Genomic DNA, 16,221 nt, shown 5'->3' on the forward strand with positions numbered 1-16,221 from the left:
CCAATGCAAAACTTTCTCTGCCTGTTAAAAAAAGAAGATAATCTTCTCACAAACTGGTGTTTGATTTTGAAACAGGAAAAAAGTGGAGAAACAACTGAAAAGACTAATATTTGAATAAAACCTGAAAGCAAGTAAATACTTTCTATGCTGCCTTATGGTAAACTTTGGTAATATTGATAAAGAACAGCACTGGCTGATGATGAAATACATTCAGCTGGCATGGTGACACTGCCAGTATAACCTGCAGGGCTGGACTGGGACAGAAAATCGGGCATTTTGACTACAGACCGACCCACCAGGTATTAAAGCCATAAAGCCTTTGAATGAAAACAAACCCTGTTGTGACAGTGATGTACAGTCTTTTTGGTATATGTATGATTTCTATACATTTTACGTCAGATAAAAACTTTGGTTGTAAGATTTAGATAATTATTTAATAAAAGCTAGATATTTTAAATGAGAATAGGAAAGAAAAGTATTTCTTTGTGCCCCCTTTCCCTGTTAATGCCCTACCTGGCCCCCTGGCAAAACTTTGCTAGACCCGCCCCTGCACAGTTACCAGCTGTCAGCTACATAAAAAAGGATCCTGGTGGGTGGTCTTCACGTTTCCCTCTCACCAGATATCCAAACCGACATCATGACCAGCAGCTTTACAGCTGTGGCTCCAGCAAACATCAGCTGATACTAGAAATTAATATTAAATAAATTCTAACAACAGCCGATCAAGCTTAAACGTGCTGCTGTTGTTTAGCGCGACATCTGCTGGTTTCGTCTTTCTGGCGCAAAGTGGGCGATAAACAAACAAGAGAGAAAAGCCGATCAGCTGATCATCGATCAGTTTCATGATTGAAGTAGCAACAGGAGAGGGAGGATGAGAGAAGAGGCAGCTGTGCAGCGTAAAGACAGAATAAATCCAGCTTTGTGTCTTTTTCCATTCTAGCTGAAGTTCGGGACAAACTGCGTCTCTTCTCAGCTCAATACGAAACGTGTAATATTTTCTCTGATTGAGGGACCATTCCATTTTTTTAAGGAGTCGTTGGCAACTCTACTAACTAACCTTATGAATAAAATAAAGTTCACTATCAGTAACATCATAGCAACCGAACAGCTGTATAAAAACTCCAAGCTGGCTAGAACGCAGTATGAGTTATTGCAACTGACAGTAAAAAGTCAGCACAACGAAAATAAACTCCACCTAAACTTGGTTCATATCTGACCCAGATAGACTGCAGGTCATAACTTCTTACCTGAAGTTCAGTTCACCTGACACTCGGACTGGCGGCTGCCTCGGGGCTCTCCTCCTGCCTCCCCTTCCCTCATCCACCTGCTGCCTCTGTGGAAGCCCCGCCATAGCCACCACCAAACAACGGAGTTATTTCTACACATCGACCTGCATCTGGCCAATCCACCACCTCTCATTGTTCATGCCGTTACAAAAAAAATAAAAAATAAGTCAAATAAGCCCGATGGCCAGTCCAGCTATGTTAACCTGCAACCAAATCTGCAGCTCCATACAGCAATGTTACGACTTAGATTACATCTTATAACTCATAACTCTTATGTTAGCTCCCCTCTGTAGCATACTGTCTGAAATATTCCACGGCTGCAATAATTCTTTAAGTGTTATTTTTTCCTTGGTATTCTAATTTCGCCGAAGTTTACTAAACTCAACAAACTTAATATTACTTACCAGAACATTTATTCTGTCCTCATTTTCTTTCACCGAAAAATTGTTTCCTGCAGTGACGTCTTTCGTGCTTGGCTCTCCTACCTTTGCTAACGTGATGCACATAGCGCAGAAGCCGATGCTGCATTCACTTACACTCGGATATCTGAGCGTCACCGTGAAAACATAATCGGACATTTGATATTTGATTGAATTTTATTGTTTTGCCTTTGGGGTGGCACCTGGGGTGGCCAGTCTGGTTGGGGGGGTGGCCTGTGCCCCCCCCCAGGCCACCCCGCTGGACACGCCATTGACCATAGCCAAAGAAAGCTCGTTTATGACCAGCATCATGTAAATAAGCGCTCTGTAGAACCATCGCTCCATCCTCCAATCCAGCAGGTGGCATCAGCGTGCCCGCAGGGTGAACGTCAGCCACAAACGAAGCCGAAGAAAACGTTAGCGTCATTTCCTGGTTGCTGTGCGACAAGCAACTGTAAAACTCGAAGCTCTGAACGCGGTCCTCTGTCATATAAATCTGCGAGTGGTCTCTGCGTGAGGCGAGCGGCTTTTCCCGGTGAGTGAGAGATTGAGCGTGAGGTCCGGAGCGCGCACAATGAATAAAAAGGGCTCTGAGAAAACACGCCATGTGGTAGCCTGGCTTAACAAAGCGGAGTGGGATCAGGTTCGGGACTACCTTTACTCGATGGACTCCTCTCTGCAGAGGTTTGCGTTAGAGAGGATATCGGCTTGGAGGGCCAGGTGCGCTGATAGTTTGCCCGTGGCCGTGGACTGCACAGCAGACCTCGTGCGCTGCCAGGTGCGGGACCGGTCCGGACAGCTTACCGGAGATGACTTGACCCTGATGTACGGGACGGCCCTGATAAGATTTATTAATCTTTTCACGGACCGCCAGCCGGGGAGAAAGGCCTGGTCGCGGAGGCAACTGGCTGGAAACTTGAACATCCCCGAGTGGATGGTGGATCTGAGGCACGAAATCACGCATGGGACTCTTCCTTCTTTGAAATGGTGCCGAAAGGGATGTAAGGTGGCCCTGGAGTGGCTCCAGCAGGAGTTTTGGTCCAGACAGCTGGGAGGAGGCCCCGATGAGCAGCTCGTTGCCAGGCAGAAAGAAGTGGATGCCTGCAGAAACGCTCGGGAGCTGCTGATCTCTTTTCAGAAGGACCAGTACCAAGCTTTTGATGATGGGTCTCCTGAAGACAAGGGGAAGAGCTTGTGGCAGGCCCCCTTAGCAGACATGAGTTCGTTGCTGGGTGAGATCAAGCAGTTTGCACTGGGGTCCAGGGAGCTGTTGATTGATGTGCTGCTGGAAGACGGTTTTCTTGTTCCTACCATGGAGCAGCTGGAAGCATTAGGCTGTGCAACATCTGACAGTGCCAGTCCCACTGAGCCCAGAGTCCCACAAACCTTCCTGCGCTTTTGGCTGCCCCTGCTAAAGATGCTTAACTCTTCGTCTTTCATTCACCTCTTCCTGGAGAAGCTCTTTGTGGAACTGAAGCTGCTCAGCAAAGAGCCCAACGGTCACAGGTGTTTCTATATTTCTGCATGGATTTCAGAAGTCTTCCTCTGCAACAACAACAAAATTGAATATCATTTTGAGACAAGGTTGCAGAAGAAAGCCAGAATGAAGGACAGGATTTTCATCGACCGCATCAAGCTGAGGTGGCAGCAGCTTCTCTCTGCATGTCTGGATGCCCCCTGCATCAGCACACCTCACCTGATCCAGCTAGTCCTGGATGACATGGAGCATCCCCCCCCTCAGGAAACCAGAGAGAAGCTGTTCCAGCTCTGCTCCATCTACACACAGACAGAGCGCTCAGAGGCCAGCACACCTCTGCAGCAGCAGCAGCCCATATATACTGTGAGTATGCTGCTGGACCAGATGCAACACTCCTCACCGATGGACTCGGAGAGAAGTGAGGACCGCGAATGGGCAGACGTGCAGGCTGAAAGAGCACTTGCCCTCAGAGGTTCTCCGTGGCAGGTGTGCACTGATAATGTCACATGGAAGAACTATGCCCTTGGTAAAGTTCCTGGACAGTCGGACGACCCGTCGTGCCTCATGGTGGACAATTATTCGATAATGACTGTGTTTGACCAGCCATTGGAGCTGGAGAGCAGCATCCCCGGGGCCTCGCCTCCAGCCCGGCCAGCTGAGGGCCTCCTCTGGAGCAACAGCGAGCTCAACAAACTGAAATGTGGACTGAAGCTTTTTTAAGTTACTTGTGTTATTTTTGTTACTTGTGTTATTTTTTGTTTTATGTTAAGCACAAGATTGTTGTTGTTGTTGTCATTCCAGCCTCCGCTGACTCTTGTTGTGCTAGAAGCAGTTTTGAAGCAAAAATACAATATTCAGAAGACAAAATGTTGTGGAATTTTAACCATGAGCACAGTGCAGGTTCAGCAGTTGTGATTGTTTCTGTCCAGTCGAGCTCGTTAACTAAACATGTTGGCAGAAGCAGAAATAAAACTTTCAGAAGACAAAATGTTCTGATTTAAAGAAGGACCAAAGGAAGGAAAGCATAGGTTTTGATTAAGTCTGATAAACTAGAATTATAATTTATTGTTACATTAAAAGGAGCAAAATGAAATAAAAAGGCTATATCAAAAACAGGTTATAACATAGGAAATGTGAGGTTTTAAAATGAAGTTAGTGTCAGCGTTTTAAGAGAGTGGTAAAATGATGAGTAACGTTGAAGAATATATATAAATACAAGTCTATAAGTCAAGAACATAATTAGGATAAGGCTTTTGATTAAAGAGTCCCAACTATGATAAGTTAGGGAGATGCAGGAAAAGGTGTTTTGTTTCCTTTGCAGAAGATCTCGGCGACCACAGGGGGTGAGGATCCTGGAGGCCCGAGGCCGGATGGACCACAAGAGAGGGTCAGAGCGAGGACACAATGTATTGCGACCTCTGGTGTACCAGAGGTCGAGAGAGGGAGTGTGGAGCAGGGAAATTATTTTACTGCTATTGTTAAATAATCGTCATCGTCACCATTGCATTAATAATATAATCTGCAGCATTGATATTGCATTCAGAGGTTTAAACAGTGTGTGTCTTTCAGAAAGACTAAGTTGCAGAAAGTTTGCATTAATGAAAGCAGAGTCTAAGTTATTCTGAGGAGCAGGTTAGACGAGGCTATTTGATGAGCCTCTGGTCTGGTGGAAGGTCAGAAGTGCAACGGGTGAGATGAGAGAGCATTTGAGGACGACATATACACACACACACTTAGTTAGAGAGAATCATTTATAGGTGAGAGGTTAGTTATGTTTACTCGCAACTGTGAAAGAGGAACAGTTTCTTGTTGTCTCGGCAAGAAAGAGGAAATACCTGGTGTGAATACGTATGAATGGACGGTGACTGGACGGACGAACTGAACTAAGGTTGGACCAACTGGACACTGAGGTAAAGACTGGACTAAGGCTAAGCACATGACTGATGACTGTTCTGTTTTAAGTTCATTTTCATGACATAGATTGGATCATGAGTGGGGAAAACTGAGCATTTTTAGTTTTGTACATTATTTTGACACATGAAATGTGTCAAAATAAAGGGGGGATTTAAGGTTTAAGTTGAAATGGGTTTAGGATCATTTTAGGACTTTTGGGGTGTTTGATGATTTAGATATGGTAAAACTGAGGCAGACATTGTTATTTTCATGTTTAAGTTGAAGGATTAAAATGAACTGAATCCTGGTTAGAAGATAAACTCTTTACACACATAAAGAGCATTTAGATTAGGGCTGAACGATATATCGCATTTGCGATAATATCGCGACATGATCAAGTGCAATTTTCTAACCGCAAAGGCTGCGATTATACTGCGATTATATTATACAATTCATGGGCTGCATCCTCCTGAGGCCGCATTTGTAGACCGATTACGTCACAGCGACGCGCCGAAGGCTGTCCAAATTACTACCATATCCCAGAATTCATAGCGAGGCCCAGCCAAACTCCAGTTTCCAGCAATGGCGGCCGCTACTAAGTTTTAAAATTACTCATACTAATCTTTCTGGGTCACAAAATAAACTTTTAACATATTTTCAGGCGAGAAAGTAGTTGTGTAAACATCAAATATCTGCTCGGTTTATCAAGATATCCCATATTTGCAAAAGTGCTTCGACGTTTTCAGAGGCGTCTGCTACCCACCAGCTCGACAGCTAGCCGGGAGCTCGAGGGTTACTGATGCGGCCGAGAACGGCACAACTCCCGGCACATCATTTTCAGATCACCGCGGAGTTTCGCTGCTCGGGTTAAACGTAATATATAAGTCACTTAGACAACCTAAAAATGTTATTGTTGGGCTTTTTTCAGTGTTTTGTTTGTTCGTGAGTAAATCGGTTTGGCTGAGATTAAAGTTATTAGATTAGATAAAATAAAACTTTATTAATCCCCCGGGTGGGTTCCTCCTTGGTTTTCACACAGCTGACTAAACGTCAAACAGAAAACTTATTAAACAGAAGTATGAGACAGTCGAGAATTTACACCAGTGTCTGGTTATATTTTAGATAGCAAGAAGCAGACGGCCGAGTTTATTAAACTCCACCGAGACAGCGGTGACGCTAATCAGAACTAGACCGTCCAATTTCACGCCTTTAAATTTTAAAGGCGTGTTTGTGTGTGTGTTTATACAATTGCTATTATGTTTGCACTTTATGTGTAATGTTACTGACTGCAGAGATCAGTAAGATGTGTGTATTTTTTATTTATTAGTTTTATTTATTTAATATTATTTTTTAATTGAATGACTGTCTAGTTCACAGATGTCGAAAAACTGAGTGTGGTAAAGCCACTGATTTTTTTTATGTATATTTCTGCAATCTGCACATTGTACTGACTTTCATTTTAATGTTTACACCAGGGTTCCTTGTCAGCACTTTATGCTCAGATGTTTGTAAGCTAAAAATAAACTATTGTGTATGTTCAAATATACTGTTGTGATTGAAGAAGTTAAATAAAAATGTCAGTCATCAATTCATGCATCACCTCATGTCATCATAACAGAGGTCTGTCTTCCAGGAAAGAACAGTTTAAAATTAATGTAATATAGTATTGGCCATACTATATGATGTATTGCTTGTCTTTGTTTAATAATACAGAAGACAAAGACCTTAAAAAATAATCGCATATCGCATCGCAATATTGGGGCAAAAAATCGCAATTAGATTATTTTCCATAATCGTTCAGCCCTAATTTAGATTAAGTAAAGTTAATATAAAGGATAGAGCCCAGAACATGATATCTTGAACCAACTTTGAATAATTAAGGGAACATTAGATGAACACAGTAGATTAGTGAGGTGTACCAGAGAGAGGCTTTTTGTTTTCTATCCTTTACAGGAGAACATTCCAGTAACACAGCCACCACAGGGGTGGCAAGAATCTCCAGTTTCGCAAACAGGTCACATCTGGATTACACGCTGTGGACAGGGCGACCCCGGAGGCAAAGGTGGTGTGGCTGAAGGTGCTCAAACGCAAGTGGAAGGAGCCACGCTGGACTGGTCCATACGAGGTCGTTGCCAGGACAACTACAGCAGTCCAACTGAAAGGGAAGGGCGACACCTGGTATCACTGGTCGCAGTGTGCACCAGCACATGAGAGCTTGGTTGAGGAAGAGGCTTCAACCAACACAGGTGTCAACAAACAGAGGCAGAATAAACCCTCTCACCTGTGCAACAGGCCATTCAGTAGTCCACCTGGAAGGCTGAAGAAAGAAGAGCAGCAGCGGAGAAGGTCGTCACGCCATCAGAAAGGGGCAGTGATAAGTTAAAGGCTCCACAAAGAGGGGAGTTTCAGTCCAGAATCTAAAATCTATATAACAAGTCTAGAATACAAAGTTTATATAACATGATGCAAACAACCGAATCAGAGACACGTAATGGGAAGAAACGTATTAAAATGTTCCTTACAACTACATGTGTATTATATGCGATAATAGTAACCATGGCTCTGTTGTCTTTTGTCTGTATTTTGCAAGGCACTCCGGACCCCTTGTCTGAACACGGAGGCCAGTCCAGCCCAGCAGTTCCTGAGACTGTAGGTCCTAAAACAGGATCGCTAGAAAGACAAAAGCGCGAGGGGTCAGGTAAAGGTGATGAATGTCTCAGCAGAAATAATGGCATAGAGTTGAACTATGTTAAAGGGTCTACCAGCTCATTCATGTTAGATTTGTGTGACGTCATTAAATGTACAGGAGCCAGTAGTAGATGGAAAGTGTCAGACAACAGTGGGACCATTTATGCCAAAACAAGATAACTATGCATGTTTTAAGTTCTCTACTGATAATGAAAAGTACAAGGTGGGAGAGATCGATCCAACTTGGTGTGCCGTCACACTTCAGGGACGAACCACCAACAATGTAAGCGGCCCTAGCACGGTAATTGGAACCTGGGCAGGAAGTGGGCTCTATTATTATCGTGGGGAAAATACTCTGTTGGTTCATGTTCCTATAGGAAGCGTAGGGACATGTGCGATGGTGCGATTAGGAGCTCCACTCATGCTGATTGGGAATCAGGTAAAGGCTATTCCACAACGCAACACACGTACTCTAGCCGCCAGACGTCTGAGACATGTTTTGGTCAAAAGAGGGACCCAAGGTACACATGCTTATGATCCTCGCCTGAACTCGCCTAGGGGAGTTCCAGACGAATATAAGCTGGTGAATCCGATAGCTGCAGGATTTGAGAGTATATTCCTTTGGGTAACACCTAATAAGAATGTTGACCGCATTAACTATGTTCATTACAATCTGCTGAGACTTTCTAACCTAACCAGGGACGCCATGATGGGGTTCGCAGAACAATTGGGTCCAAGTTCTCTGATGGGAGTTCAAAATAGGATGGCGCTTGACATGTTATTGGCAGAGAGGGGAGGTGTGTGCTCGATGTTTGGAGATATGTGCTGCACGTATATCCCCAATAATACTGCCCCAGGTGGCTCAGTAACCCGAGCTCTGCAGGGCCTGAAAACTTTGTCTAAAACCATGCATGAGCACTCAGGGGCCTGTTCTTCGTACCGCGCTAAGTGAGTTAGCTGGATGAGATTGTTGACGATTTCGCGTGATCCTGGATCGTTCGGTTCCCCGAAGCCCATCCGGGACTTGCTGTCATAGCAACAGAGCCGTAAGCGTAAACCTGCTGGGGAGCAGGTTTACTTTATGTAAACAGGATTAGATCGCGGCCACGCAGGTATGTCCGCATCATTCATACGAAAGCAACAGCGATATTCCACCACTGTTTCACCATAAATAAATAACATCAATGTAACTAAAGATAATGCAGCACCTGATCCATTTATTGATGTCACACAGATACATACAGGTCATTCCCTAAAAAAGGGAAATGTACTATTAACATTCTATTACATGTATGTGATTATTACAGATGTAATTCATATTTCAGAGTAGTAATTGTAAATTACTTCGTGTAATCAAGATGAGAGACCACGGCTATAAAAGCGAAGGTGGATTTGGGAAGTCTGTCGCAGTCATATCCTGTCCGTTTACGCGAGCAACCCATTGCGGAAGGTGCAAGATTGATAAGGAGAGTCCTCAGAATTCAGCGTATATTGCGGGACAGACAGGATCCTTTAGCTCAGCGCGACAGTGTGCTCATAGAGAGATATCGATTTTCCCGTGAGGGTATTATTCACTTAACCAACTTGTTGACGAGGGGGTGCAGGACCACCACCTGTCTTTTTTTTTGCTCTGCCCTTTTCTTGGTTGCTGTTATGAACAAACAAACAGAGTATTCCAGGGTCTCTTTCCAAGAGACTAAAAGCAATATAAGTGATAAATATTACCATTCTGTAGAATATTCTTATATTTCACTTTTACTTGTTCCCATGTTCTAGTGGGTCCTGTTGTGGCTCTAATGTGAAAGGGGATATAATATAACATATTATAATATAATATAATGTAATATAATATTGGATAATATGGTGTGATATGATAAATCTACCCTACCGCCTACTGGTGTTGGCCAGAGGGGCCGATGGCGCAATATGGCAGCCTGGCTTCTGTCAGTCTGCCCCAGGGCAGCTGTGGCTACAACCGTAGCTGCCTCCACCAGTGTGTGAATGTGAGAGTGAATGAATAGTGGCATTGTAAAGTGCTTTGGGTGCCTTGAAAAGCACTATATAAATCCACTCCATTATTATTGTTATTATTGAATTACTTACGAGTTTGATTTGTCAGCAACTTTCTGCCAGCCCTCTCTCCTTGCTTTTGCAGCCTTTGCAGTGTTCCCTTGCGTTTTAATTAAACTCTGAAACTCCTGAAATCCCTCACTCAAGAGTTCTTGCTCTGCTGCCGAAAAATACCGAGCGCGCTCCTTCGACATTTTCGCCGACCAATCAAAGGGTTGCCGATCAATGTTTCTACTATCGATGCGTAGCCCCTGTTGGGCCACCCAGTGATCTCACATTACTTCATCCAGCTATACTAATCGTCAACAACAGGTGTGTTCGGGGAACCGGAATAGCGAGCTCAGAGTTAGCGCGATGATTTGGTCTTGGATGTTTCATTTGATCTTGGATGTAGTAAGCGACGTACGAAGCACAGGGCCCAGGTATTGAAAACCCGCTGGCATCCTGGATGACATCTGTGTTTGGACAATGGAAAGGTGTGGCTATATCAGTGATGTGCTCATTGGCTGTATTTTTGGGAATATTGGTCATCGCTGGTTGTTGTATCATTCCTTGTGTCAGAGGATTGTTGGTAAAGATAGTGGCGAGGGTTACGAACCCTGGCTGGGTTGAGGGCATCTACCAGATGAACCTGGAACCCATAGAGTGGGGCAGGGAGTGATACAACATGAAGTATGGTGACATTCCTGTGGGAATGTCAAAAGAGGGAATGTTGGGATTCAGAGATTCTTTTATTACTACCATATAATTTGCCTTATGAAGAATGTATTAATAACATGTTTCACAGTATCACTTATCAGTAATATTTCTTACAGGGTTTATATTGCATTGAATATGTCTGTCATCACATTGACCTTTCTATTTTATAGGTTGAGTTCATTTTATACACAATGCATAAATGTGCTTGGTTAAGAGTTGATGTTCCAGTCTAGAAGGTTTTAAGCTTCACTGGTGAGAGTGTCCAGATGATACATGTTGAGGGGAGATGAGAACATAGCAGGTTAATTGCATGCATGCTTACAATACACATAGTCAGGTTTGAGTGAAGGCCTAAGCGTCTTCTACTCCAGTCTGAGACTGGCTGCTAAAGTACTTTACTTAGTGATTAATGACGAGGGTCCAATTATTAGCTCTCAGAAATGCTAAGACCTGAAGTTATTACCTTAAAAGGCAAGTAATGAAGAAAGGAGAAGTTATATGTCAGTTTATAGTTATTAAAAGTATATGTGATGTACCCTTGTTTGCACGAATTGAACTTTTGTCCATCTGTCACCCTGTATTTTTGAACTGTATTGACGTAGGTGTGATATGTTATCCTATAAAACCAGAACCCAGTGTATTTTTGTCAGAGCAACCCATTCTGTATGCTGACGGTTGGTTGTTCTCCTGTGATAATAAAACTCATCGTTTGATTGCACTTTTCCGGAGCCTCCGTTGTTTTTTGTCTGGTCTGAAGTTGATCGATTTCGCAACAGTATGCACAAATATGACCCAAGATGGGACTCGCCAACCTGGATTGACTCAATAGGAGTTCCCAGGGGAGTTCCAGATGAGTATAAGTTAGTTAATCAGATAGCGGCCGGCTTTGAAAGTGTGTTTCTATGGATAACTCCGAATAAAAATGTCGATCGCATTAACTATGTCCATTATAATGTGTTGAGACTCTCTAATCTCACTAGGGACGCGGTAGAAGGCCTTGCGGAACAATTAGGCCCGACGTCGTTAATGGGAATCCAGAATCGAATGGCCCTGGACATGTTGTTGGCTGAGAAAGGTGGTGTCTGTGCCATGTTTGGGGACATGTGTTGCACGTTCATACCCAACAATACTGCACCAGACGGTACGGTTACTAGGGCGCTTGAGAGTCTGAAAATGTTATCTAAAACCATGCATGAGCAATCAGGTGTGAACACTGGACCGGGAGACTGGTTCACGTCTGTCTTTGGGCAATGGAAGAGTGTTGTTATGTCTGCCATGTTTTCTTTTGTTGTTTTTCTTGTCATATTGATGATTGGATGTTGTCTCATCCCTCTGGTCCGGCGGCTTTTAGTAAAGATGCTGGAGAGAGCCCTGAGCTCAGGCTCAGCAGGTTCAGCTGCGCCGGAGTCCATGATGCCTTTGAGGGAGATTGTAGGCTGGACGGAGGAGTGAGACAAATCCTGGTGTAAGTTGGGCTCGCAAGCGAGCCCAAGAGGAGGAGTTGTCAAGAAAAACATGTAATTTCACTGCCATTATTTCATTATTATTTCATTAGTCTGCATCACTTAGTATCAGTTGATCATCACCATTATCATGTATCATTTATCATTTAGTAAATCTGCTTAATCTTGTATTCCAGAGCACGCAGAATAAGACACATTCCTCTGTAATATTCTATTATGCAAAAACCACCAGCATCTCTGTGGCTCCAGGCGGCCCAAAGTAAAGTCAGATGAGGACAGCGACCTTTTGTTGGCCTGGACAGACAATCTCACAAACTGCACACTCGGACACACAATTGTTTAGACCAGATGTTTTCCCTCATCCATATCTGGGAACATAAAGCCTGAGAAAGTGTTAGGTTTCTGAGAAGCTGAGTTCTAGGAAATGTTCTGACGTCATATTAGGCTATAAAGCTTTCTGTAACGAGCAGAGAAGATCGAAGACCGGCTTCCCACACTGTATAACTGTGTGTGTTTAATAAATCACTTTTTGGACACTTCTGGGGACTCTGTCTGTGCTTATTTTTCCTTCCAAATAAAAAGAACCTTTACAAAAGAACTGTGCATTTCGTGTTGTTAAGACTGTTTCATCTGGGACCATTTTGCAATCTAACGCAAGCTTAATTAAGGATTCTGTTTGTTTTATTCCTTCTAAGCCCAAATGAATTTCTTGTGAATCTGTCTACTGTGAGCCTGGTGATTTTGTTACTGATGCCTGACTGCCAACTGTATAAAACAAAAAACTACACACAATATTCGAAGCACATAGCGCACAGTCGTAAATTCACCCTAATTTTGGTATGATCTGAGCTCAGGCACTGGGTGACTGAGCATAGCACTTACGCATGTGAGCGAGGGGGGAGAAACTGCTGCAGGAGAAGCGTAGACAGGCAGACAGAGGAGAGCTTAAGTTTGACCAGGTACCAAAGCAAATCATTCATACTGTACAAATAATGTAAATATGACGGTGTATCACAAAAGATTGATATCAAACTGATCACTTGACCCATATTACGTTACTTGCTCTTGGAGTGAATCAACAAATGGGGAAATGAAAATCCGAACAACAACAATGATGTTTTTTTAGAGAGTCTTAGCTTACATGTGTGTTTATTTCATATTTTCAGTTGTTTCCCTCCACGGCTAAACAAAGCACTGTAATCGGTTTCAGTTATGTACTGATGAACACAACAATTGACACAAGTGGCTTCTTTCAAAGAAAAAACTCAGGTAGATTTTATTTTATATATTATGCTTTGTATGTTGTTCAGTATATTTCTATGCAAAACAAGAGGAATTTCAATACACAGCAGTATATTCACAGCTGAAACCAGATATTTACATACACTTTAGGGAAAAAACATAAAAACTTTTTTTTTTCTGTTAAACATCAATTTAGAGTGAACTTGCAACTAGAAGATCACTGGCTGCTCTCTGCCCAGCATGGAGGTCACTGCAAACTCTCGGTACCTCAGCAGAGCTGGCAATATCATCAAGGACTACTCTCACCCCAGCAACCAACTGTTTGAACTATTACCGTCAGGCCGACGGTACAGGTCACATAAAACCAGGACAAACAGATTCAGGGATAGCTTCTTTCCCAGAGCTATCACCGTAGTAAATAAGAACAAATACAATTGAACCTATTCCATACCGTCACTGTCATTATATTATGCTGCTATTCATACTGTCATTATATTAATGCTGCTATCCTGTATATATTGTACAAACTATTGTTTGAGTACTTACGATTGTTTTTTTGTACTTTTTATATTTTACATTTATATTTATTATTGAAACTTGCACCAAGGGAGTGGCACTCCAATTTCGTTGTACTCTGTACAATGACAATAAAGGCTATTCTAACTTGTTTTGTTTTAGATAAATAAATATTGAAATATCTTTTGAATTAGTTAAATGTCAGAATATAGAGAGAGAGAGAGCTGTCTATTATTTATCACTTTCATCAAATTTAGGAGTACATATACACTAAGTTTATTGTTAATTAAGAAGAAAACTGCAGATGATTGCATTCTGATCTTAAGCAGCCTCTGATAGGTTAGTAGAGTCGGATTTTTTAGTAGAGTCCTCTGTCCTCTGCTGGATGTGTTGGAGAACACTTTCAGCCCTCTGAGGACTGCATACCACTGCCTGAGCCAAGCCAATGTGCCACTAAGCTCCAGCCAGTGTCCACACTGCCAGAGGTCTCCACACATGCTGGTTCGGTGTCTGTCTCCGCTGAAGGGTCAGAGGAACCCGTTTGAGCTGTCTGTCTCGGCTGGAGGGCCCAAGGGGCCCATTCAGCCACCTGTCTATGCTGAAGGGTCAGAGACCTGTTCGGCCTCCTGTCTCCTTTATAGTCGAAAAAGATGTGCTCCTGGTGCACTGGCCATTGCTGCTACTCAAATCGAGCGTGGACCTGGACCTCCAGCAGGCCCCGGGGACCTACGTCACACCTTGCTCTTGTCTCCCTTACAGCTGAAAAAGGTCCATGCTTGTGCCCTGGCCCTTCTGAAATTCCCTCTCCATTTAGCCGAGGCAGTGAGTCGGCCTCCTGTCTCCCTTACGGTCGAAAAAGATGTGCTCCTGGGCGCACTGGCCCTGCTGCTACTCACATCGGGCATGGCCCTTGCCCTCCAGCAGGCCCCGGGGACCCACATCCTCCCCTGCTCTACTCCCACACTAGCTTCTTCTCCTGCAGTTACCCTCCACCACATATCCAGCATGGCCCTTGACCTCCAGCAGGCCTCGGGGACGCACATCCTCCCCTGCTCTACTCCCACACTAGCTTCTTCTCCTGCAGTTACCCTCCACCACATATCCAGCACTGCCCTTGACCTCCAGCAGGCCTCGGGGACGCACATCCTCCCCTGCTCTACTCCCCCACTAGCTTCTTCTCCTGCAGTTACCCTCCACCACATATCCAGCACGGCCCTTGACCTCCAGCAGGCCTCGGGGACGCACATCCTCCCCTGCTCTACTCCCCCACTAGCTTCTTCTCCTGCAGTTACCCTCCACCACATATCCAGCACTGCCCTTGACCTCCAGCAGGCCTCGGGGACGCACATCCTCCCCTGCTCTACTCCCCCACTAGCTTCTTCTCCTGCAGTTACCCTCCACCACATATCCAGCACATATCCAGCTAACCCTAACCCACTACAATTCGTCCTGATTGTAGCACAAGTGGAACCAATAAGCAGGATTCATTGGCAAGCAGACAACCAGTTCCAACTACTGGGAAGAACCAGTGCGATGCATTTTGTGGTACGCGTCGTGGTAGCTCCTGCTAGGATTTAGGACAGACCTGAGGCTGATGAGAAGGATCTGGGTGTTGCAGGGCCGTCCTGGCTGACACGGCGCTGCGTGAAGCTCTGGGATGCTGCCTCTGGACTGGCACACTGGGGTGGTGGTTCCCCTGTTTAAAGACCTAGACCTGAGCGTGTGCTCCAACTGTCACACTCCTCAGCCTCCTCTATGCCAGGGTGTGTCTGTCAGTCAGGCCTCTGATTCAGGAGGAAGCAGTTTGTGTCCTGGTCATGATCACTGGAGCAGCTTGTTATCCTCTCGACTGCAGGGTCCGTGGGAGTTTGCACAACCAGTCTACATGTGGTTTGTGAGGCTTCTACTTTTGTAGGATCTTCATCTTACAGTACAAAGAGCCTTTGCTGCAGCTGTTGTTGTGTTTTGGCGCCTCATGGATAACTTTTCATGTCATTTGAGTTTCAGGCTTGTTGGTGTTGCTGAGCTGTGTGCATCGTCTGCGTGGGTTTGTCAGCATAATGGGGCTCATATTAAAATGACTTTACAGTCACAGAGAAAAACTTTAAAACACAAAATCAACACTTTGAACCATCGTGGAAACTACGTGTCCTTACTTGTCATCAAATGATGAGTGTGCGTCCTCACCAGGTGTCACAATCATGTGTATCAAAACGTGTGTAACTGTTAAACAGCAAAATGTGTTAAAGCTGAAAGTCTGACTGTTCAAAGGTGAAACTACAAACACTTGTACATATACAGCTCCCTCCATAATGGCCTGAGGAAAACCAAAGACCTGATGTGATTTCATGTTTTCTTTGTTTCACAGTTTAAAAGTTTGTGGTTCTGTTCTCAGACCTTTGTCACTCACATGTTGTGCATCAGCTGTTTATGTCACTGTGCAGCCAAACTAACTCCCCTCATGTGTT

At 44.1% G+C, this 16,221-nt stretch overlaps 1 protein-coding gene across 2 annotated transcripts; it reads left to right on the forward strand.

Annotated features, from left to right (window-relative positions):
* Window positions 1-2,099: 2,099 nt before the first annotated feature.
* Window positions 2,100-5,521, forward strand: LOC146696269 (ribosomal biogenesis protein LAS1L-like). 2 transcript variants are annotated; one of them, XM_085474359.1, is made up of 2 exons: window positions 2,101-3,670; window positions 3,801-5,520. In XM_085474359.1, exons 1-2 carry the CDS (start codon window positions 2,280-2,282, stop codon window positions 3,877-3,879), a joined length of 1,470 nt encoding a protein of 489 aa, XP_085330485.1. In that variant the 5' UTR covers window positions 2,101-2,279; the 3' UTR covers window positions 3,880-5,520. The 2 variants fall into 2 exon arrangements, with proteins under 2 accessions (XP_085330484.1, XP_085330485.1); XM_085474358.1 differs by having other exon boundaries at window positions 2,100-5,521.
* Window positions 5,522-16,221: the final 10,700 nt, after the last annotated feature.

Source organism: Copadichromis virginalis, linkage group LG12 (assembly GCF_057382275.1).
Source record: "Copadichromis virginalis isolate Kocher_CV1m ecotype Utaka linkage group LG12, C_Virginalis_male_GT1.1, whole genome shotgun sequence".
Classification (NCBI taxonomy): Eukaryota; Metazoa; Chordata; class Actinopteri; order Cichliformes; family Cichlidae; genus Copadichromis; species Copadichromis virginalis.